This window comes from Acomys minous (genome assembly GCF_964271855.1).
Source record: "Acomys minous genome assembly, chromosome: 3".
NCBI classification, from domain to species: Eukaryota; Metazoa; Chordata; class Mammalia; order Rodentia; family Muridae; genus Acomys; species Acomys minous.
This window is the reverse complement of record NC_140485.1, coordinates 56657167-56682184: the sequence shown is the minus strand read 5'-3', so window position 1 is coordinate 56682184 and position 25018 is coordinate 56657167. Positions and strand designations below refer to the sequence as shown.

At 50.8% G+C, this 25018-nt stretch overlaps 1 protein-coding gene across 1 annotated transcript; it reads right to left on the bottom strand.

Moving 5' to 3' along the window:
• Positions 1-83: 83 nt before the first annotated feature.
• UCKL1 (uridine-cytidine kinase 1 like 1) lies at positions 84-25015 on the bottom strand. Its single transcript, XM_084774847.1, has 17 exons — positions 24770-25015; positions 12403-12590; positions 12202-12308; positions 11900-12070; positions 11748-11819; positions 10785-10974; positions 10633-10694; positions 10000-10016; positions 8006-8104; positions 7815-7908; positions 7636-7698; positions 7412-7534; positions 7200-7307; positions 6963-7119; positions 6808-6885; positions 5438-6533; positions 84-207 (listed from the first exon to the last, which is right to left on the bottom strand). Exons 1-16 carry the CDS (start codon positions 24880-24882, stop codon positions 6481-6483), a joined length of 1695 nt encoding a protein of 564 aa, XP_084630973.1. The 5' UTR covers positions 24883-25015; the 3' UTR covers positions 84-207; positions 5438-6480.
• Between the last annotated feature and the right edge of the window lie 3 nt (positions 25016-25018).

The following is a 25018-nucleotide window of genomic DNA, read 5'->3' as shown; positions in this document are numbered from 1 at the left end:
TTTACTGTCGTCACAAGCACGGTGTGTGTTGTCACATACTGTGAGTGTGGGCTGTGGTGTGTGTTGGTGTGTGTACATATGTGTATATGTATATATCACACAGCAGGCCTGTCATGCTGCTGTTCGGTGGCAAAGCAACAAGTACAATAAAAGTCAAGTCCAAAACAGCCTGTGGTTTCTTGGCGTGTCGGGCAGGCGTCGGGTCTCCTGGCAAAACAAAAGGAAACCCATGTACACAGGAACGTGGACCTGAATGCACTGCATAGGCCCTGGCCAACAGTTTGGCTTCAGCTGTGTATGTGGACACAAGGGTGACCATACCCAGTAGATCTCTGAGGATCACACTAGGCTCACCGACCCTCAGGTAAATGAGGTCTAGGACACAGCTGGAAACTATCCTCTTTTTAGTGAGCACCAGATAAAGTCAGTAACCTAGGTGCACATAGGGGGAAGGGCTGGCCAAGTGCCCTGTGCTGTGCTACTAGCGGATATGGTTTCTAGGAAAGCGTCTCACATGCTAAGTTGGGGAAAGAAGTTTTCACTTAAAGACAGTTTTTAAGAGCCAAATACAAGTGCATGTGCTAGTTTGACCCACTGCTGAAATCTGTACAGCAGGGTAAACGCTGCTATCAGCCCAGCCTAACTAACTTTGCTGTGCCTCCAAGGACCAAGCTGAAAGCTGTGGTGGTTCTGCATGGTGATCTGTCTAAATGTTGACCTAAACAAAGATAGTTGTTGTAAAATAAATGTTTTCACTGCATACCAGATAGCTATCTGTCTCACTAGTGACTTCCTGCCAAATTCTGTTTGTGAATTTGGCTCTGAAATGGCACCTGATGTTGGCTCCTACTGGGGCCGCCTTTGGGCTGAGCCTTATTTCCTCCTTCCTGGTCCAGTTGTGAGCATCCCTCCACTCGGTTCTGGTACCTCATTTCTAAATGGCATGACTAGAATGGTGAAAAGAACCCATCAGTACCTTGTACCTTTAATCCCTGTTAAGACAGGTGGATTTCTGTGAGATCTAGGCCAGCCTGGTCTACAAAGCAGTTCCCAACAGCCAAGGCTACATAGACCCTGGGGGAGGGGCACCACTGGCAGACCTGTTAAAAAGTCTGTAAAGCTAAGAGTAGGCAGGGTACTGTTCCTGGAATCCTCACAGTGTGTCTGGCCCCCTGGTGGTTGAGTTCTTGCCTCACAGCCCTCGACTTTTTTTTTAATACTATTTTTTCTTTCTTTCTTTTTTTTTTTTTTACATATACCTTTATATTATTACACATATATACAGTAAGCAAGAAGAACCACAAAACAATCAGGAATTATATAAATGTTACATCCATAGTGTTTTGGCTATTTGTATTTGGCAACCTTGAAGAATACATCTTTCCTATCTTGGTGAATTTAAAATTCTCAATGTAAATCAGTATCTACCATATCTTATCTCTATCAACTTAAAACATCTATCTAGACCTAAAAACATCTTAACCCTAAACAACTAAGCTTAACTGTAAACTAAACTCTCTTCAACTCCATCAAAGACTTGAGAAGGAATAAAGTTAATTACCTGAGTAAAAAGGAAGTGTAGGTTAGCAGCTTCCAAAATGAAAAAAAAAAAAAAAAAAGACATTTTGCTGCCTGAACAGTCACCCAAAACTATAATGTTGGAGCATCTTCAGCCTTCTGGCCCAGTGTATATGACAGATATATTTATGAGGCAGGAACTACTGAGGACTTGCTTACCCTGTCTTGGCAGAGTTCAGCCGTCGACTGCCTGCATCCATGCTTGCCTACTTTTAGGCAGAATTCTGTGGCCAAAACATTTTGCCCAGTGGCTGGTTTGCCACATTTGAAGCCATCTCCATAAGTAGGGTCATTGATGCTCATCGTCCTTGAGATAGGCTGGGTGTTGCCAGGACTTAACCTGTCTCCTTCTCAAAGAATTTTTAAAATAATAAAAACATCTTTAAATGCCATAGTCTGTTGGTCTCTGAGGTTTTTGAAGACCTTATCTAACTATTTTACCTTAACCTATCTATAGAATCGTATCTTTTAAACCTAGGATGTATATTCTTTATATCTATAGATAGATTGATACAGATATAGATATATATCACAGATAGAAGTAGACTAGTAATTGACATGACGATGATTTAGAGAATGACGCCCTATTTCCCCTAAGGGGGGCAGGTGTGTTGGGTAGGTTTTTGGTTCTCCTGGGCTATAGATTTTGTTTTGTTGAGATGGGGTTTCTCTGTGTAGCCTTGGCTGTCCTGGACTCACTTTGTAGACCAGACTGGCCTCGAACTCAGAGCAATCCGCCTGCCTCTGCCTCCCGAGTGCTGGGATTAAAGGTGTGCACCACCGTGCCTGGCTTAGATGTTTATTTTCATTGGGAGTTGGTTATAAATTATTATTGGTCTTTGTTTGTTTTGTTTTTCGAGACAGGGTCTCTCTGTATCCTGGACTCGCATTGTAAACCAGGCTGGCCTCGAACTCACAGTGATCCACCTGCCTCTGCCTCCCGAGTGCTGGGAATTAAAGGCATGCGCCACCACGCCCGACTATTATCGGTTTTACTCAGAGAAAAAAAAATGAGGTAGGACTCAGGGATATCTCTTTTTCTTTCATAGGTATGGAGATAGGCGTCGAAAAGAAGGGGGAATGTAGAAATATACAAGGATAATAGGACAAAAAGTAGATTATTGAATCTACTCAACTTAAGGTCTTAATTGTTACTCAAAAATAAGGTTATTTTTAACTCTTTGGTATAGAATTTTGTATATTGATGCAAATTAAGTTTCATCTTGATATATTGGTATAGAATTCAAATTTAAGGTTATTCTTCACACATATATTTTCTACTCTAATATGAGGTATTGTACACAGGTTTACTTCCAATACTTTGAAAGTGTTATTTCAGGCTGTTGAAGTTAGTAATACAAGTTAATAATTGTTAGTTGATCAGCCTTTGCTTCTTACAGAGCAGTTAATACTGTCTATACCCGTGCTCTCTAGCCTCAGAGGCCAGACCAGACCAGTGGACTGTGACTGTTAGTTCTGTTGCTCCTTCGTCTACCTGGCTTGATACATCACTGGCTCCTACTTGTAGCTTCTAGGAGCTTCCCCGCTGCTCTCCATACATTCTTGCTCACACCTGTGTAATGAGTAACGCGGCAGGCCCTATTTCCAGTACAAATAAGATCTGAGGCAGCAGATGTTGGCTACATGAACTGATTGTGGCATATGTGAGAGTGAGACCTTGGCCTCACACCAGGTCCCTTCCTGAATTAGCATCTTAAGAGGAACAAGGAGTGAGGAGAGCATCTAAATATCTCAACTTTTATGCAGGCCTAGACCCTCTGGTCCCAACCGGGTAGCTCCATCTCTGCTTTCTCTGTGTGATATTCCTAGATGTGTAATGGCTGGTGTCAGACTAGCCCCCTAGCTGGCACTGACCCAGTTACCTGTGCTCCAGCCTTTTTGTTTGTTTGTTTTAAAGAATCCATCCTGCTGTGTTTCAACCATCTGGCCCTCCAGATGTCATGGTCCCTGGGATATTTGTGAGTTGCTCTGTATACACTCATGCATGCACACTTGATGGCAGAGTGAGCAGGTGTGGCCTGGGGTACAGTTCAAATTCTCATGTCCTTTTGTTTGATGGCTGGGCTACTGCAAAATCCACGTGTTCCTGGGGTGCCATTTTTGGAGACCTTAGGGCTGGAATGGGGTGCCTTGTTACAGCAGCACCAGCCTGAGGCTGAGGCCCAAACACTACCACCAGCACCACCCCACCACCCCAACCACCACCACCACCACCACCACCAGCAGCAGCAGCACCCCACCACCATTCTGTCTGCACGTACACCAGAAGAGGGCATCTCATTATAGATAGTTGTGAGCCACCATGTGGTTGCTGGAAATTGAACTCGGGACCTTTGGAAGAGCAGTCAGTGGTCTTAACCACTGAGCCACCTCTCCAGCCCCCAAATGGTTCTATTAGAATGAAAGAAGGCACCTTGACCATGAAGTCCCTTCTGTCTGATCTGCACTGATAGGCGGGATCTTTTGTGCCCTTGGTCAATCTTTTTCTTTTCCTTCCTTCCTTCCTTCCTTCCTTCCTCCTTCCTTCCTTCCTTCCTTCCTTCCTTCCTTCCTTCCTTTTTCTTAAGAACCTGCCTCATTCTGTAGTCCTGGAACTCACTATGCTTGCCTCTTCCTCCTGAATACTGATCACCCTGGTTTGGTTGTTGGTTCGAGACAGGGTTTCTCTGCATAGCCCTGACTGTTTGCTGGCCTCAAACTTAGAAACCTGCCCGCCTCTGCACTGGGATTAAAGGTGTACACCACCACTGCCTGACTTGTCTTTTTATTTGTATGTGTTATATATGGGTTCCCCCCCAAAGATGTATTTATTTAATGTATATGAGTGCTCTATCTACATGTATGTCTGCATGCCAGAAGAGGGCATCAGATCCCATTATATAGATAGCTGTGAAACGCCATGTAGGTGCTGGGAATTAAACTCAGAACCTCTGAAAGAGCAGACGGTGCTCTTAACCGCTGAGCCATCTTTCCAGCATTGTAACGACTGTTCTGCTTGCATATATGTGTATACCATGTGCAGGCACACATGCACCCCAGAGAGATAGCTCAGTGGTTAGGGGCACTTGGTGCTCTTCCAGAAGACTGGATTGATTTCTGTTTGCAGCACCCATATCAGGCAGCTCACAACTGTAATTCCAGCTCCTGGGGATCCAACACCTCTGGCCTCTGCAGACACCTGCATGTAGATAACATATACACATGATTTTAAAACAATGAAAATAAGATTCGAGGATTTGAAAAAACATATTTGAGCCGGGCGGTGGTGGCGCACGCCTTTAATCCCAGCACTCGGGAGGCAGAGGCAGGCGGATCACTGTGAGTTCGAGGCCAGCCTGGTCTACAAAGTGAGTCCAGGATGGCCAAGGCTCCACAGAGAGACCCTGTCTCGAAAAACCAAAAAAAATAAATAAATAAAAATAAATATTTGGGGGTAGAAAGCAGCCTAAAAGTACTAAGAATAGCAAACACCTTAGAACTTCCCCTCAGACCTAAGACTACGCAATTTGGTTCAGATTCCCATAAAGGAAGAAAATGGCATGTTGAAGACCGGTTTGTATTTTTCCCAGCCTAGTCTCTCCCTAAGGTAGCCCTAGTGTATCTAGTCACTTGTTCCCTTTGATGTTCGCTAGTGTTGGCTCCATATGTGCAGTGTATCATCGGATTACAAGTGTTTTCATAGATAGTACTATGCTGTACTAAATCACCTGCAGTCTAACTTCCATTCAGCTTTCGACAGTTTGCAATTCTGCCCAGATTCATTAATTTCATTTTCTGCCATGAAACATGATATGATTTAATAACAGGTGGCCCTTAAGACAGGTCTGTTTGTGCATACCTTTAATTCTAGCAGTTAGGAAGTGGAGACACTCAGGTCTCTGAGTTTGAGCCAGGCTGGTCTATGCAGTGAGACCTTGTATCAAAACAGTCTGGTCTGTGGTCGCACACATCTTTATCCCAGCACTCGGGAGGCAGAGGCCAGTGGATCTCTCTGAGCTTGAGGGCAGCCTGGCGTATAGAGTGAATTCCAGGACAGACTGAGAGAGAGGAAGAAGAATCACCATGGAGTAGGAATAGAGCCACGTGGCCCAGAGAAGAGACTCCGAGTTCCACATGGAAAGAGAGGTAGAACATTAGCAAGTATTTGGGGATTATGGATGGGAGGTGGCCCAAATAGAAATTATTAGAAGCAGATGGAATGGGATAGAGAGAAGGAGTTATTGGAGGATAGCTTTAGGAGGTAATGTCTGCCCTACCCCAGGTAAAGGCTTAGGCTTAAATGTTAACAGGTGTCTCTGTTTTCATTGATTGCTAGCAGGTTAGAAAGTACTGCCATAATAACAATTACAGGCCATAATAACAATTACAGGGTCTAAACATTTATTAGACCCTACCTTTAAAATTAACAGCAACAAACCACTCATCTCCCCACTGTTGTGGGCTGCCTTCCACCCAACAGCTTCCTTTCTAGGTCTCATGACCAGCAGGAAAAAGGCCCACACCAGGCTTGAAAAGGCTCTGAGACCCACAGCTCATATCCAGTAGCTGTCCATATGTTGGTCACCTCATTGGGACAGAATCAACATGGCAGAAGGCAGGTGCCTGGCAGTTGCCAGAGAAGCCTGGCTTAACTTCTAGAGTCCACTAGCAGCAGGCGTAGCTGGACACGAATGAGACTTTGGTTCTGAGAACCTCAGGCTGTGGCCATCTTGGAGCTGCTCAGTCCTCGCCACAGCTGCCACACACCAACTTCTGATGGGTCCCTTGGTAGTGCAAATGTGTCTGAAAGAAGTGGTCACAGAGGCTGCCTCCCATAACACTCAGAACCCTGGGTATCTGTCTCTTGATCCAGGTCAGCTGAGCGCTGAGCTGTGTGGTTCATCAGTGGGTCCTACTTCTTCCCTTATCGCCATCAGGCAATGACGAAGCTTCAACTGTAAGGAAAATAGAGAATGCAGGGCTGAGACTGCTTTGTCCTGCTGGAGAGAGACAGATCTTTTACCTCATTCTCATATACCTTGGGGCATTGCCTCAGCTGAGCTCATCTAGAATATTTTCTAAAGCTTTATTTATTTTATAAAATGTGTAAACAATATTATTGGTAACGTTTTTAAGTTCCAATAAGTTAATGTGTTGTTGTCTCTGCAATTCCAGACCAGGAGACTGGGGGTTGAGTAGAAGTAAGAATAGCTCAGACAGGGAACTAACCCATAGAGGCGGCTGCCTCCTCCTCATCGCTGCCATCAGGGACTGCATCTGTCCCAAAGTATCGATCACCAAAATTCCCTAGGAAAAGAAAAGGCCTTGTGTGACTGGGTCCCCCTGGGTAATCAACCATGCCCCCTGGGCCACAACAGCCTCACCAATGCCTGGAATAATACGGAAAAGGTCATTGACACGCTTGTCCACAGCTGTGGTGATGATTCTCACACGCGGGAATGCGTAAGCCACAGAGTGCACACCCATCTCTGCCATAAGCAAGGACAGCAAGAAGATCTTGTCCTCAGGCACATCATGGTCCTGTGCAACATGGGGGCAGGATCAGTCCCAACACCAAGGGAATCTGCCTGCAGCACCTCCCCCTGCCCAGGTCTACTTACCAAGAGGACACGTACAGCCATCATGGCTGCAGCACCTGTAGATACTGTGCAGTCCATCAGGATCACGTGGTCATCACTAATATCCTTGGGAAGTCTCAGGTAATGGAGCTATAGTTGATAGTAGGTCAGAGTAAGGCTCTGGTTCTGCCCTCCCCACCCTTCCCCTGGGTTGGTCACTATTGTGAACCCCCGAGCCCTCCCTGGCTGGACACCTCAGGCTCCCCTGTGAGCTGGTTGGTCTGGATGAGGATAGTGCCTATGCGCACATCCTTGCACACGGCACGCAGCGCAGGCTCCATGGTTTCTCCTGCACGTAGAATGGACACTCCGGTGATCTAGCAGGGAAGGGGGGCTGGGTAAGCCGCAAGCTGGATGCCTCCAACCCATAGCCTCGTCCCCCAGCAGGGACTGCCTCTTCACTCCCAGCCGGGCCCACCTGCTTTCCAGCGTAGCACTTGCCCAAGTAGTCCTGCCCCTGCGGGGTCTGGACAGTGCAGTCCTGCAGAGTGAGTGGGGGCATCTGTGAACAACCACAGCCTAGCCTCCCCCGTCATGAGCCCACACATGCAAGGGTGGGCCACACCCCCCCCACCTCCTTCCCCCACAACCTCACACCTGGAAGGGTAGGAAGGACAGTGCGTGTTCAATAAGCAGCCGCATCAATCTTTTGGAGTAGAAAATGAATTCATCCCGGCTAGTCTCCTTGTCCCTGACGGAGGGACAAGCAAGCTTAGAAAAGGAGAGGCCAGAGCATGGGGATGGAGTGTAGCAGGGTTGGGGCTAGCAATCCATAGGCGGGCCCTTACCTGATGATGGTGTGCATGCCTCGTACCTGGGGTGTACTCTTGAGGACACTCAGTGTCTGAGGAAGGGGATGGCACTGATGAGCAGAGGCCAACGCGGCCCTAGGGATACAAATTGATTGACATTATCTTATCCAAAAGTCTCTCTCTGTCCCAGAGGACATCTGAGCATCACTGTGGGGGCAGAGGCATATGCAGGGTGGGAGCTGTCTGCTGACTATGGCTAACCCATAAAAGATGATGCCTTATCACCTGAAGTATCCCTGAAAAACGAGAGTGCTCAGTTCTGAACACTGAACCCAGCCTCCGTGAGGAGGACATTGCTGGGAAGCTGAGGCATGAGGTGTCCCCTCCTAGGCTCAGATAAAGTGGAGAGACCAGACTTGGGGAGGAAGGGAGCTTCCTGTGGTAACATGTCTCAGCCTGCAAACGGACAGCTTGTCCCTAACTTCTCCTGGGAGCAACAGTAGGGTCAAGCTCCATCAGGCCAACCCCCGGAGAGTGTGCACTCCCTCTCAGGAGGGAGGGCAACGCAGGGAGGGCTCAGTGCCGAAGGAAGGCTGCCCCCACCAAAGACGGAAGCCAGGAGAGGGAAGGGGCAAGGGCTTGTGAGAGGCAGAAGGAGGGGGTCAAGGGAGGAACAGTGATGGCGGAAGGGCGGGGCCAGGGAAGCACAGGGCGCAGGAGCAGTGCAGGGTGCGGGGCAGCACACAGTGCAGCACAACCAGAGCTTGCTCTGCTCACATATCCCAACGCAGCTTCCTCTGCTCGCCAGGTGAAGAGCGTGTTCAGGGAGGGAACAAGGCAGGAAACAGGTTTACAAAGTGGAAAAGAACAGAGAGAACAACACTTAGTGGGGAGAGCAGCCAAGTCCCCACGGAAGGGACTCTGTGGCTACCAGCTGGCTACAGACTTGAGGCAGGAGGCTAGCAGCAGTCTTGGCGCTAACAGCCTTGGTGCCTGCGGGCGGAGCACCACCCACACCCAGACATTTCTCCTTCCTCCTCACCAGTTAACTTCCTAGAGTTGAAAGAGACCAAGAGGGCCACTAGTCACCACTTCCTTGGCTGACCAGAAAAATGAAAGTGGGGCTGGCTGTGTCTGGAAACTTGTCTCAGAATCGAGGCCAGCCTGGTCCACAAAGAGAGCTCCAGGACAGCCAGGGCTGTTACACAGAGAAACCCTGTGGCACCCTGGTCTTGGAGAGGCCAAGTACAGATTCATGCAAGGACAGGAAGCAGGATGGTGAAGATGGCCCTGGAGGCATTTTCAACACTGGCTCAGAATTCCTGGGGTACCAGTGGGATCATAGGGGCTCCCACAGCTGCTTGACTGGGTCTTCTAAGGAAACCCTGGGAGAAGGGTAGGCCCCCGGTGCTGCCTAAGTCCCCTGCCTGGGCTTTGATCAGCAGAGTGATGCTGATGCAGCCCAGTCCTATCCCAGACTCCTGCTGCAATGCCAGCATCACTTCCGCCTAAGCAGCGCTGCAGCTTGAAGATTAAGCCAGCACAGGGCAGGGCCAGGGAAGGTGGAGAAGACAGAGCCAAGCCCTCATTCCCTACCCTTCAGGAAGAGTCATGGAATGGCTCACCTTACAAGAGAGCCACTATCAAGCAGCCTAGAGGAAGACCCATGCCTTATTAGCGCAGGAAAATGCCAATATGGTCCCTGTCTTGGGTCATGCATGGCCGTGTTGGCCCAGGGGGACAGCTGTGCTCCCTGTGGCTGGAGCCCAAGATAGGCTGTACAGGTTAGGAGCCTCTACAACCAACCTGCCAGAACAGGTAATACATAACCCTGGGGAAATTCTTTATTTTCTCTGTACCTTAGTGTTCTTATCTGCCAGCAAAGGGGGGTGGGCAGCAGCAAGGCTGTGCCACTCTCCCCCCTGTGTAGGTAGGGACTGCCTGCCTGCTTGGCTAGGTGACAGCTGACCCGGAGCTCTATGTAGATGTTGGAAATGCCTCCATCTGTGCAGACCATTGTGGAGTCTTACCTGACGCTGAGTTCACGCTGCGGCAGCAACACGGGGAGACACAAGGGAATGGGTGATGCATCAGTGACCAGGGCAAGCAGCCAGGCTACCCCCAACCCCCAGTGATGGACACTCCACAGCCCCATGTGGAAATGGCTCAGGGACTGCAAACTGAAAGAGGAGGTGAGCTTCTAAGGGCCTCTAACATGGGGACCAGCTGGCCTGGGACCTGTGGCTCTGGGTTGTAGTGCCTAGGCAGGACAGCAGTCAGACCCCACGGCCCAGCCATAAACCACCTAATGCGAGGGTTACAGTGTGAGAGCATTCACTTGTAGACTGACCCACTCATAAAGAGAAGACCTGGGACTCAGTGCTGAAACCCACAATCCTGGGCCAGTGGATAGTGGATCACCCCTGTTACTCCTACAGGGTTGGCGGGGGTGGTGGTGGTGGGGACAGGAGTGTACCCTTCCATGCATGGTCAAATGCCCTTGCCTATCACAGAGGGCTAGACCAGATTAATATGCTTAGGGAGGAGGCTCAGGACACTTGAGAGCCAGTACCTACAGGGGACAGAGCGTACAGGAGTGGGGTAAGCAGGCTTCTGTGGGGGACCAACAGGCAGGGACTTTGGGTGCTATCTGGCTGACTAACCTCTTCCAACTGGCTGTGAACATGCTGCACAATCAGATCAATGGCTACTGTGTTCCCACTCCCTGGAGCAGGAGAAAGAGAGGATGAGAACTCAGAAGAAGCCCAGTGTCCCTTCTGCCCCGCTGGCAGGAAGACAAAGCCCGGCGGCTCACCTCTGGGCACCACGATATCTGCCAGGCGCATCGTAGGCTGGATGTACTGATCAAAAGCAGGCTTGACGAACTTGTTGTACTGCTTAATGACGCCTTCGATGTCCCGGCCTCGCTCACTGATGTCCCTGCGTAACCGTCGGACCAGTCGGATATCAGAGTCTGTGTCTACGAAGATCTTCATGTCCAGGAGCTGGATATGGGGACAAGAAGCTGATGCACAGTGCTGAGGGAGGTGCCAATGGCACCATCAGAGAGAAGCCAGGACCCATATGGCCAGGGTGGCAACACAATCAGCTCAGGGCCTATGGTCATTGTGGCCAGCTCCCCACAGGTCGCCCATTGGCCTGACCACTAGTGCATGTAGAGTGCATTCATAGGAAGTGTGCACTGGGATGCGTGTGTGGGTGTGGGGTACTACTTGTCAGAGGCACAGATGGAGACACCTGACAAATGGGGCAGGAATGGTACTAGGCAAGTGATGTACATATGACATTATACCTCCCGGGAACACTGTGAGGGGGTAGGGCTTTGTGAGCTCTGAGCATGGCCTCCTCCAGTCAGCATACCATAGATGGTCCCCAAAGGGGCCACCTGGGGGTTGGAGGTGCCATGTGGGGATGGGAAGAGCCCTCTTGGCTGGGCCAGAGGTCACAATCAGTATATCCTAGAGACCTTGCAGTAAAATCCCTCAAGCTCACTAGCTTCCTGTCTTTGTTTGCTCCTTAGCAAGGGAGGATGTCAAGGGCAGAGGAGATAGAAGCACAGCTGCCAGCAGGTAAGAGAGGGTGCCACTGTGCCCAGAAGCCACACCCCACTGCAGTAGTCACTTAGCCACATCCACGCCTGTCAATGTCTAGGATACGCACTTGATAGGAAGCCGTCTGCCCTGGCAGCACAAAGCATGGAGGCTGTGGGGGTGGGGCAGGGATGCGGGCCTAGTGGGCGCTCCCAGCAAGCTCTCACCTCCAGCAGTGTCTTGTCAGCAAAGGCCATGATACCCTCAAAGATGATGACATTGGCACCATATAGTGTTTTCTGCAAAGGAACCCAGAGGGGTTTAATGTCCAGCTCGGGCCCCTCCAGCCTCTTCCATAGCCCCAACACCATGGGCCTACCCAGTCCTTTTTCCGGCTGTGAGTGGTGAAATCGTAGATGGGTACTTGTACGCTCCTGCCCTGCTTTAGTTTCTTGAGGGTAGAAATGATGAGATCAAAGTCGAAGGCGTCAGGGTGGTCAAAGTTGAAATTGTTGCAGGCAGCCTGTTCCTGCTGCTGCTGTGTCAGAACCTGGGACGGGGGTGGGGTGGGGGGAGGGGGAGGAGGTGCATGATGAAGCCCAGTAACCACAGGCCCATATTTGTAGGGGGCTAAGGGGTCACAGGGAGGAGGTGCTCTGGGATCGACGGGCAGAGCCTTACTTTATAGAAGGAGTCCATGGACAGAAGGACCACCCAGGGCACATCGAGTGCCTCGATGATCATCCTGGCCACAGTGGTCTTCCCGGATGCACTGCCGCCTCCCAAGCCTGTGGAGTGGTAGGGGCATCTTGCAGTTAGTTAAGCCGGGCTGGCTATGCAGACCAACCCCCCAAGGTGCCTTCCCTCCCACGCTGCTCTCACCAATGGCAAAGGCCTCCTTGGACTGGGTGCCGTGTTCATTGTACCACGGTGGCCGCCCGGCTGTGTAGATGGTACGCTTGCTTGTGCGGAGCAGGGGGGGCTCTGATTTGCACTGGCTGGTGGTGCGCTTCCGGGGTGACCGCCCAGTAGCCACTGGTGGGAGAAGTCTGTCCAAGGACCCTGTGTTGCTGCCGCAAAGAGGAATGTGCTCAGCCTCAGTCAACAGCTGTCAACTTCCCTGGTCACGCCAGCGTGGGACAGGCACAATGTGGGCTCCACTGGGGAGGGTGTGCCCCAGAAACCTGCCTCTAGCTGCTCCATGGGGTTAATCGGGGCATAAGAGCTCAGACTGTTCACACAGCAAGGACAGGGGACAGCAATTAGTGGCAAGGGGACATAGGAGGATATGCACATATTCAGAGCCACAACCCTCCCCTGTGTGGACTGTGGTGGACAGGAACTCATTCCCAGGGATGAATACTTAAGGATAAAGAAGATCCCACTTAGGACTGTGCCCCTCTTGCCAACATAGCACACTCTTTAGCGGTCCCCTGCAGGGTGGTTACCCCAGGAGGTGAAAGTGCCAATCACAAGATACATATGTTCTGGGGGGACTCCTGAAGGGCTGGTTGTGGTGGTGCATGGCGCATGCCTTTAATCCGAGCACTCAGGGAGGCAGAGGCAGGCAGATCAATGTGAGTTCAAGGCCAGCCTGGTCTATAAAGTGAGTCAAGGATAGCCAGGACTACAGAGAGAAACTCTGTCTTGAAAAAACAAACAGGCCGGGCGTGGTGGTACAGGCCTTTAATCCCAGCACTTGGGAGGCAGAGGCAGGTGAGTTCAAGGCCAGCCTGGTCTACAAAGTGAGTGCAGGACAGCCAAGGCTACACAGAGAAACCCTGTCTCAAAAACCCACAAAAAAGAAAGAAAGAAAGAAGGCTAGACTCGGGAGACAGAGGCAGGCGGATCTCTGTGAGTTCGAGGCCAGCCTGGTCTACAAAGTGAGTCCAGGACAGCCAAGGCTACACAGAGAAACCCTGTCTCGAAAAACCAAAAAAAAAAAAAAAAAAGAAAGAAAGAAAGAAAGAAAGAAAGAAAGAAGGCTAGAAGGCCTATGAAGCACTTCCCAATGTGACTCCTGTGTTTCCATGACAGACACCTTCAGCAGACTATAAATGCCACCTGTCTTGGCTGATGTGTGCATGTGACGGTGGTTTGAGATCATGACCCAGGACTAACAAAGGCTGCAAGAGGGAAACTTAACCCAGATCAGTCTGTACCTGTGCACACCTGTAGCCTATCACTTCTGCTAGGCTGGCACTCAGAAGCCTCCAGTGTTGCAGTTGGGCTACACCCCTACCTAAAAGGGAGCCATTTCTGGCCATGGCCTTCACAGCTGAGAACCTTCTACAGAGGTTCAGCGTGCTGACAGCCTTTCTATTACCTGCCCTTTGTCTGAGGTACAGCCTGATGCAAACGAGCTAAGGGAATGAGCCGCACTTTCTGGGCACTGACTAAAGGAAGCTTGGATAGGTCACATGATCCCAGTCTCAGCTTTCAAGCTACTCAAAAAGCTCTCAGGTCAGAGTGTCTGGTGGGTAGGAGGGCTGCCTATAGAAATGGCAGGTGGAAAGCCGGGCAGTGGTGGTACAAGCCTTTAATCCCAGCACTGGGGAGGCAGAAGCAGGCGGATCACTGTGAGTTCGAGGCCAGCCTGGTTTACAAAGTGAGTCCATGACAGTCAAGGTTACATAGAGAAACCCTGTTTCGAAAAACAAACAAACAAACAAAAGGGCTGGAGAGATGGCTCCGCGGTTAAGAGCACCATCTGCTCTTCCAGAGGTCCTGAGTTCAATTCCCAGCACCCACATGGTGGCTCATAACCATCTATTGTGAGATCTGGTGCCCTCTTCTGGTGTGCAAGTATACATGCAGGCAGAGCACTGTATATGTAATAAATAAATCTTTTAAAAAAAAAAAAGGACAGGAAAAACAAAAAAGAAAGAAAGAAAAAAAGAAATGATATGCCAGGCTAGCTCCGTGTGGGATGCCTCCTCCTACAGTGGAGGGTGTAGTCTAGAGCACTGCATGGGGTACCAGGTAAGCCTGAGGTGAATGTCGTAGACTGGCAGGCCCAGACAGGAACACGCTTGGGTGAGAAAAGTACATTATAATGGACTATGTTTCACTTACATAAAAGCCACCTGAAGGATGCTCACTTAGCGGCTGAGAACACAGCTTAGTAATCAAGTCTAGGTTTTAGCATATAAGCAGCTTCACAAGCCTGCCTCCAGGTTGCTTGGCAGGCTCTGACGTCATCACCTGCTTCTGCCACCAGGGGCCCAGGATAAAAAGGACAAAGCTGCCGTCCATGGCTCTCTTGCTCTCCCTGTCCCCCTGGGATGCCCCCTGCCAGGCTTCTACAATAAATCTTAATACCATGTATGTTGTGTGATGTGTATGCAGCATCGGTGGCTCATATGACAAGTGCTCTTCCAGTACCACCTAGGCACGTGGAAATCCTACCCCGCACACTGCCTGCAACAACAAACTCGCCTTCTGTTTCACACGGATCGATCACAGACCGCTGCTCTACCCAACAGCAACCCGACGGATTGGTAGGTCTCTTTTCTTTCTAGCCATTTTCACTGACTTTAATGCAGACACCATGCCTGGGTGAAACTTTCTTCTCCTAAGGGCACGCCAGAAACCTGGGACCCGGTGAAATCGTGCCTCTAGGGCCTCTGCCCTGGATGCTGGCAAGCGCGTGTGATGACAGATCTGACCAGCTTGTGCCGGCTGGTTTCTAGTCCCCGGAGCCCTCTGGGATGCATTTCTCTCTTCACCCGTGCAAGTCAGACCTCCAAGCTTTTTGGAGACAGATAGTTCCCAAACGGTCTCATCATACTGCTGAAATGACTCGGGGAACATAAAAAGCTTTACTTTGCTATGCCTCTTACCCCAAAACCTGGCTTTAAGCTGCAGTTGCCACCACTGTCCTGCCAAGCTCATGGCAGCGATGGCTGCTTTGGAACACATTTGCCTTGAGCGTCAGCTCTGGGGGCAACAGAGCACGATCCCTGATGTCAGACCGCAATTTTCGCCACTGCTGCGGTAAATTTTAAGTTATACTTAAAAATTCACTTGCGTGGTTCTGGCTTTCTCCCTCGCTTGCCCCTCCCCTCCCACAGTGGGTCTGCAGGAGTCTCTCAAACAAACCCAAGCGCAGGCCCACTCTCTCCCTGCCTCCTGCCACTCTGGCAGTGGGCACTAGCTGGACAGGAGCCCGAGGGCCGGCTGGGGTGCCCAGGCCTGTGGTCAGCGTCCTCCACCAGTGATAGGCCAGCAGCCCTGCAGCAGGGTGGCTGTGGCCCACAACTGCCTCCAGGTGGGCTGGGACCCGACTGCTACAGTGCTCACCAAATCCTGGGGTCAGAGGAGCCAGATGCCTCTCTTGCCTGTTACAAAAATCTGGGCTCACGCTCAGCTGGGTGTGGTGGCAAGCCTTTAATCCCAGCACTTGGGAGGCCGAGGCAGAAGGATTGCTGTGAGTTCGAGGCCAGCCTGGTCTACACATAGAAACCCTGTCTCAAAAAAAAAAAAAAAGTTGGAAGGTAAGCCAGATGTGGTAGTGCACACCTTTCATCCCAGTGCATATTTTCAAGGTCAAACATAGAATAAGATGGTAACATTCTGCTTTATATTTGTAAGGTGTAATTTAGAGCAGATAACTAAAGACATGGCTGCTTACCTCAAATATACACTAACCCTCAAACTTGTCAGAGATCCGATGAATATGGCAATTAGCATGTGTAAATTTATTATAAAAATCAGAGATTTTCAAGGTCTCCAAGAATATTTGGGCACAGTGACAAATGACTTCAACTCTGGATTGTGGCATCTCACCCTCTGCTAGGGCCCAGCCTGAACTCTGGACAAACCGGACACTGGAGCGTCACTATCTCATGTTGCTGAAAGCGAGGTGAGGTCATACTATTCGTGGTTTTCTTACACACACACACACACACACACACACACACACACACACACACACACACACACAAAAGCACCACAGATCTTCTGTGCCCGATGATCAGACTGCCTCTGCCCATGGTGCCATGGTGCCACAGTAGCCTGGGACAACTGTTTATGTAGGTAGTGGACTATGGACTGACAAGTCATCTCTGTCATTCTGATTGACACATAGATTCATTTAGGTTACAATTTATCCCTCTCAGGTCTCTGATTACATTGACTCCTAAACTAATGGTAGCTTAATAGCCAGAGAACAGGCAATTAGCTCCTTAACCTAAAGTAATCAGCCATGGTTAGTTCATTGGTCAATTCATTAGCCAGTTAAAACTACTAGATACTAGCTTTCTTATTTAAAAGGCAAACAGGTCTTCACTTACCTGTGGAGTGGAACAGAGTGGAGGACATCCTATTGGGACTTTAGGTGAGAGAAGCATGGGAGAATGGGGAAATAGAAGGATCCAGAGGGTCCTAGAAACCTACAAGAACATTATGACAGGTGGATCTGGGCCCAGGGGTGCTCAAACTATGGCACCAGCCAAGGACAATACATGCAGTAAACTTCCAACCCCTACCCAGATCTAGCCAATGGACAGGACATTCTCCACAGTTGAGTGGAGAGTGGGGACTGACTTTCACACGAACTCTAGTGCCCCATATTTGACCACGTCCCCTGGATGGGATGCCTGATGGCACTCAGAGGAAGGATAGCAGGCTACCAAGAAGAGACTTGATACCCTATGAGCATATACAGGGGGAGGAGGTCCCCTCAGTCACAGTCATAGGGGAGGGGAATAAGGGGAAAATGGGAGGGAGGAATGGGAGGATACAAGGGATGGGATAACAATTGAGACGTAATATGAATAAAGTAATAAAACATTTTTTTAAAAAGGCAAACAGGAGCTGGGCGTGGTGGTGCATGCCTATAATCACAGCACTCAGGAGGCAGAGGCAGGCAGATGGCTGTGAGTTCAAGGCCATCCTGGTCTACAAAGATAGTCTAGGACAGCCAAGGCTACACAGAGAAACCCTGTCTCAAAAAAACCCAAAAAATTTGCCTTACTCACAGACCTCATGTTAAAGATAAACAGGCTTCAGGTGTTTTCTCAGGCCTCTCCACACGCAGGGGACCAGGCCTTCAGCTTCACTGCTGGAGCTGCCACTGTCAGCTCTAGATACAGTCTGCCTTGTCACCAGACTTAAAAGGCAGGTCTCGGATACAGCCCTTTACCATTCTTTTAGCTAAAGGACAGTGACTGCTCACAACAATTTTACCTGTGTCTCGTGGTAAATAGATAAGGATACAGATGGTTAAGTTAAAAGGGAAAGCTTCTACTCGGGAGGCAAAGGCAGGTGGATCGCTGTGAGTTTAAGGCCAGCCTGGTCTACAAAGTGAGTCCAGGACAGCCACGGCTACACAGAGAAACCCTGTCTCAAAAAACAAAAAACAAAACAAAAAAAGGGGGGGGGGAAGCATCTAAAAAAGTACTTGAGGGCCAAAGAAGGTGTTTTAAGGTTGATAAAGGTAAGTTATGAAGGTCTCTCACAGTTCCAAGCTCAAGATTTTGAATTTCCTTGCTCCGTCTTTTAAATGTTTCTCCTTGTGCTTGACACACATACACCCAGTCTTCTGGACGGAGGGAAGAAATCCCTCTTCCATGATGTGCACTGATGCTGAACATCAAGTTCAAGTGAGCTGTTGCCCTTCTGCTCTACAGGAGGGCCCTGTCCCCCCTGTCCCCCCCTGTCCCCCCCCCCATGCTACCATTTCACAGGTGACAGGTCCATAGGCTTCCGCCTTTCCTAAGTTTACCTCAAAGATTATTAATGCTTTTAGCTCAAAACTTTTCTACCCTCTGCTATTCTGTAACACAAAGGTCTATGTCTACTGCCTTTTTCTACAATGTGTGTTTCACTGCAAATTACAAACAATAGTGATGCTAACATGTCTAAAATTTATGTCCTTTTTTAAACCTAAAAAGATCTTTTTTTTTTTTTTCAAGACAGGGTTTCTCTGTGTAGCCTTGGCTGTCCTAGACTCAATTTGTAGACCAGGCTGGCCACGAACTCACAGCGATCCACTACCAGGCCCAGCTCCTAAAATGATTCTTATAAGCTACAGGAAATCCACCTCTCTGGTCAAATGGAATCCAGATAAGGACTGCCAATCAACAGCCTAAGTTTCCCATCTATCGTCTATCTCTGAGGGTGGGATTCCACCCCTTTCCCTGGTTTTGGGACTCCCCTAAATACCCTACTGCTACACTCTTGCACCCAACACCGGCTGATTGCTGAGTCTTCCCTTCTGATTGATGTAAATGCTTCCTGCCGTTCTTGCCGAGCTACATCCAAACCCTTCATCTAGAACCTTCTCCCTTGGGTGAGATCTCCCTCTGCCAGCACAGTTCCATCTCCCTCCCCCTCGTTCATGTTTGAAACCCTAGCGCTAGGTAACCGTGTCCGCTCTCCGGCCACGCCCTTGGTCTCTGACCAGCACTGAGGAGCTGCTGGAACAGACTGCGCCAGTCTCGTCCAGTCAAACCTTGCTCCGGGGGACACCCCAACAGCTCACTGACTCCTACTCTCTCCATGGGAATAGTCTATTCACCGACCCTCCAGGCTCCCCTCTGGGATGCCTTCTGGAGAAGTTCAAGTCCCTACACCTGCATTTAGGGCTGCTAAGCCTACATGCCTCTGCAAGCAAACTTGGCCTTCATTTCCCTTAAATGACAGATCCAAAGATCCAAAACAGAACTTTGGGTGGGGGAGGTGGCGGGGGGGGGGGGGATGCGAGGCAGAGTTTCTCTGTGTAGCCTTGGCTGTCCTTGACTCTTTGTAGACCAGGCTGGCCTCAAACTCACAGAGATCCACCTGCCTCTACCTTCTGAGTGCTGGGATTAAAGGTGCGGGCCACCACGCCCAGCTCCAAAAACAGAACTTTTTCTTTATTGCCACAATTGGGAAAATGGAAGTTCTCCGTGTTAAAACTTTTCTTTGCTCCAAAACTTCTGTCTCTGCTTGCTCTCCCAAGAGTTTCAAATGCACACCAAAATGTAATTTTCTCCAGGTTGCTTAGCAACCTCTGACATCATCACCTGACACCGCTACCAGGGGCCCGGGATAAAAAGGACAAAGCCTGGCATCCTTCGCTCTGCTCTGTCTCTTACTCTGTCTCCCTGCGGCGCCCTCCACCCCACCCTGTGATTCCCTCCCTATGCTTCTACAGTAAATCTTATACGATGTGTGTTGTGTGGTGCCTATTTAACACAAGGGCCTGATCTCCACTATACCCCCCAAAAGATGTTCACCCAAATGCACATTCATGTCATTGTCTGTGAGAAAGGTATGTATTCAGAAAATCTGAAAACAAATATGCTGGTATAATAATCAGGATTTCCCTGAAGACCACTTCTGTCACATTTGCATGTTTTACAAGTATGAGCTCTCTTATCCCAATGGAAGCTGGGTCTGGCTGCTGTTGTTGCTGCTGTGTCATAGCTCTCAGTATGGTAGTTTCCAGGGCTGATGTACCAGGATGTGACTGAAGGCAAACTTTCTCCCTCTAAGATGGCCCAGTTTGGGAACAATGATAATCCTTCCTAGAACCAGAAAGACTGTGGCTGTGCACATGAGTGGGGGGCAGGTAGTGGGAAGGATGCCTAACATGGTACACGTAACTGGTCACACTGGTGGCTCTGAAGGGTGCGGGACAGCATAGATAGACACAAGGGAGTAACATGAAAAGAAGCCATCAGTGTCCAATCAAGAAAACACGCTGAGTTCATCCGTAGGGACAAAGACAGGGAGTGAGCCTGCTTGTTTCCATGACACCCACCCATCCTTGGAGAGCTCAGAGGACGAGCTTAGGGAGCAGTTAACCAGTCTGTTAAGTGCAGCCTCACCATCGCTGCTCTGGAGACCAGTGCAAGAGCTGAGAGCACGGAGCCAGGCATAAACAGGCTGAGTGAGTACTGAGACCCGAGTCTGCCAGTCAGGGGCCTTAGGGACAGACGGCATGTGAGGGACACAGGACAAGGAATGATAGGCTGCCTGCAAGGATATCGCAGGCATCCCAACTCAAGCCTGCCTTAACGGCTCAGTTGTCTGTAAATACAAACAACGAGGTCCCCCAGGTCTCTGGACAGAGGGAAGGTGTTTGTTCGCCTGAGCATACTAATCCATCTGCAGTAAACAAATGGATCTGTGAAGCAAGCCTATCCACTGGGCTGCCCTTCCCAGCAGGCAAGAGCTCAGGGCCCCCAGACAGTGGGAGAAGCAGAGACTCTCTAGGGATCCAGACTGGGTTTTGCACTGATCCCTAGAGACAACCTGACCACAATATACAGGGTAGCTCTAGGGGGCTGCAGTAAACAAACAAACAAACAAAACAAATTCAGGTCACCTCCCCACTGGGCCTCCGCTACCTTCCCCAAGGAAGTGCGCTAGGCTTCTGGGAGGTAACTACCCCAGTGCAAAACATCTGACTTGCAAAAGGGCAGTACAACTTGATAGCACTTCCAGCACTGCCTGTAGCTGTGCCCTGGCCACCAGTGGTAAACACAAGTGTATACACAAAGCCAAGACACACTCAGACAGAAACTGGACGAAGGCCGCAATAGGCTGCGGCTATTTTCCTGGTCCCCCTCATTTCTCACAGTATCAGCTTCCCTGGGGGGGGATTTCAGTTCCCCATCAGTGGTCTTGGCCACCTCGATGAAGATCCTTCCAAGGCTTGTGCTGCTGGTGAGGGGAGTGCCCAGTTGCAAGCAGGTCAGGGAGGACGACTCTGCCAGAAACCTGCCTCACACTGACTGGAATATTAGGCCGTGTCTGCGCCAAGCCCAGCCCCCTTGCCCTCCCTAAAGTTAACAGCTGTCTCCTAGAGCCAGAGATAAGGCATCACCCCATTTCTCACAAAAGGTGCCCCTTGATGGGAAAGTTACACAACATACTTCATCCTTCATCCACAGACAGACAAAGGGGCTTCTGGCCACAATGACAGAAGTTCACCTGTACAAACAGAATTCATAGCCGTAGCGAATGCAAGATGCTACCATAACCCACAGCCCCAAGCTAGCCACATCTGCAGCCCCAAGCACCGTTCAGCTCCCAGGAGCACCCGCTGCCAGCTTGTTTGTTTTCAGATATCCATGGACACGTATCACACATAAGCCAGAAGTGGTCACTGTCGTCGGGAAGTGGGGTTCTCATCAGCGAGGACTCTGCATCAACTCACCTGCTTTCTGCTCCAAGAGCCCAGCACCCTGAGATCCTGATGCCAGGGTAAGCTGGGGGGCTGCTCATGGCCAAGGACGTAGGTAGGCACAGAGGGCTCAGAGTGGGATGTCTCAGGCGTGTGTAGTATAGGTTCTAGCAGTTAGGGTGTCACTACCTCTCAGAGCTACAGTTGTCCCCAACGACCTGAACTGGCCCTCCATGGATGGAGTCACTCCTATGGGCAGCACAGCAGAAGAGCTAGGTGGGGTTGGACCCCTAGCTGGCCCAAGTAGCTTGCTATATACAGGGGTGGGGCACAGCAGCGAGGAGGCCCCAGGAGCCTTACTGCACTAAGGAAACACACTCAACACTAGTCTCAGAGGCTCAGGCCACATGCATAAGAGGATCACCCAGTCAGCGCTCATGCACTAGATATTAATAGTACTGAACTGGCCTGCACAATCCGCTGGCCAGTTGGTGTGAAGGGTACTTCAGTATGAACTGGTATGTGCACTGGCCTGGGCTTGCTGAGGACCACTGGTACCTTTCCCCAAAATTTCCTGGAAGAAACACATTTGTGCCTCCCAATGCATACACAGCAAGACAATGAAATCTAAGGGCCCCTCCAGGCCAGGTGATCTGAATGTCCATGCTGAGCTGGGTGCCCCCTCCCTGGGCCCCAAGGTGCCTCCCACAAGGATAAACAAATCTGAAACCCTACCCTAGCACATCCAAGAATAACTGCCCCACCCCCACCTCAGAGGCTCCAGCCTCATCAGCCAGCAGAGGACACAGCCCCCTCCCTACCCACAGCATGGGGAGAAAGGGAGGATTTGGCCCCAGCCTCAGCTGAAATCCCTTTACTGACAACATCTAATTGGAAGGGCTTTGCTGGCCGTGGGTTCTTCCCCGGGGGTGGGGTGGGCAGATTGCACCCTCATCCTACCTGGCCAGCCTCCAGGACTATGACAGCCTGGCAGGGCTCAGGGAAGGACATGCCCAAGTGGACGTCACACACCTGAGAGGGAGCCACTCTGCAGGCAGCTCCTCTCACTACCTGGGTAACTCAAGGGCGTGTCTACACCCCCACCAGGAAGAGCCATCTGTATTTGCATGTGCATGTGTTTGTAGAGTCTGTCCCTCTGACTCCACGCTCAGGTGGTTGGCTGGATATGCCCTAGGATTGCTCTGGGAGGCTAATCTTGCTCTGGGCAGGGGTGCAGAGTCAAGGGGTACTGGGGAATCTGTTCACTAGCTTGGCTGGCTGAACATAAAGGGGACCCTGACATGTCCCTTGAGTGCCCCAGCAAATCAGGGTCAGTGGGTAGAAAACAGGCCATAGGTCTGTGGGAAGCTGACACTGTGCTGGTCTCAGAAAAGGAAGGCTTAATTCTAACTTTGTTAATGCTGAAAGAATAGACCTGGCCCACTCATTGATTCATTAGATGTGGCCCCAAAACATCAGACCCTGATCTTGAACTTCATCTTTATGTAGGCCACCAGACTTCCTGCCTTCCATCCCTGAAGTTTCTCCCTTTGAAGTACGTGGTGCTGGAAGCTACTGCTTGGTCGTCGGTCTTCATTTCCCACTGGCTACCCACTAGGTGACAGATCTGTCAACTGTCGCTCAAATGCAGCAGTCACTAGCCAGGGAGCTGCCACGGGCCTAAATCCCTATCAGAGAAGTAGAGGTTACGGAGGACCTAAGCAGGCGCCTCACTGATAAGGAACCTACATATGATAACTTTATGAATGCTAAAGCTGCTCTGCTCAAGGAAACCAGAATCAGATGTCTACAGCAGGGACTGAAGAGGGGGAGGCGCATCCCTCGGACCACCAAAGGGCTCAAGGCCTCTCTGCTGTGGTTAGATCTAGTCAAGCCGCATCTCTATGCTTCTACGGAAGACCTACAAGACGCTGGAGGTGGTTCAGAGAGGCATCAAGGCTTCCGGGGCCACCTGCCCCCCATACCAAGGCTGTGGGTGGGCACCACCTAGCTTTTCTTCACTCTCTACAGTCTCAGCCCAATTTCCATTCTGCTTATCGATACAAAAGCCGCTGCCTGTGCCAGCTGAGGTCTCGTGGGAGGGCTGATGTGCGGACAGGTGCTGGGGAAAGCAGTAGAAAGAACCGCTAGACTTCAAGTCTACCAGCGACTCGCTCCCCTACTGCTGTCAGTGCCTGAGGCACCAGGGCAGTTGGCATCTTCTCAGGGTGTCTCCTCAGGAACCCTTGGAGGTTATGTGGCCATGGCCTCTTAGACGCTTCTGGTTGAACTGAGAGACCTTCTGAACTAGAAAGCATCAAACTCAGGCTTGTTAAACCCAACCAAGCCTTTCAGGCTCCCAGACAAGGCCTGGAGCGTGTGGACCAGCAGAGACACTGCTAGCACCTGCCTTCCCAAAGGCATGCGGGCTCAGCGTTTCCTGGCCGGTGCACTCTGGCCTGCAGAGCCGGAAGACATTCGGCCTTCAACTGGTGCAATCAGACCGGAAAAGGTGCCACATGCAGTTCCAAGCGTTGTTACCGCCCCCTGGCGCCATGGCCTGGAGTTGCTACTAGTGATCATAAAGCCGAGCGAAGACAAGGACCCTTCATCTCCCACAACCCCCTCTCCATTTACCTGAGAACCAGGAAAGTCTCAAGGGCCCCCAAACTCTAGGACAGGTGATCACCATCTCATCCTACATTCACAAGTACCACTAGCCGCCAGGTGGGACTTTTGAGCTCAAATTCGAATAACTCAGAAAGTCGAGCATGCCTACCGCCCAGCTGAGAGCCCAGAGCCAAGTGTGCACCCACTAGGGACAGAAACCCAGGCCACGCAGGTCAAACAGGTTTCCACTCTCCGCGCCTCCAAATCCTAGGGCTTTGGCCAGTTCCGCCTTCCGCCCGCTGGGGCCCTCCAGGTGGCTGTCACCTCCCTCTCCCAGCTCCCCGGCAGGGGTTTGCTCAGGAGGCCCCAAGGCGCCGGAGAGGATCCACGCGGCCGTGGAGACCAAACTGCCCATCTGATGAGGTGCCGCTGAGCCGCCCGGGCTGTACAAGGGGATGCAAGCCATGCTCAGACCCCTCCCGAGACGAGCGCGGCCCCTGCCTTATTCAGGCCCGCGCCTACCGGTCCTCGCATGCAGTCTCATTCTGCTCGGCCGGACGGCCAGGCACGTCTGGAGCCACAGAGGGTTGTAGGGGCAAAGGGACAGCGCCCACGGAGGCCGGCGGCGCAGCCATGGCGTTCCTAACCTGGCGGAGGCCGGGGAGGCGCGCCGGGAGTCATGCACGCTGCGGACTACGAGCCCCAGAAGGCCGTGCGGCAAGCCCCGGGAAGGGCCCGAGCCTCAGCACAAACTCAGCCGCACAAAAGCCC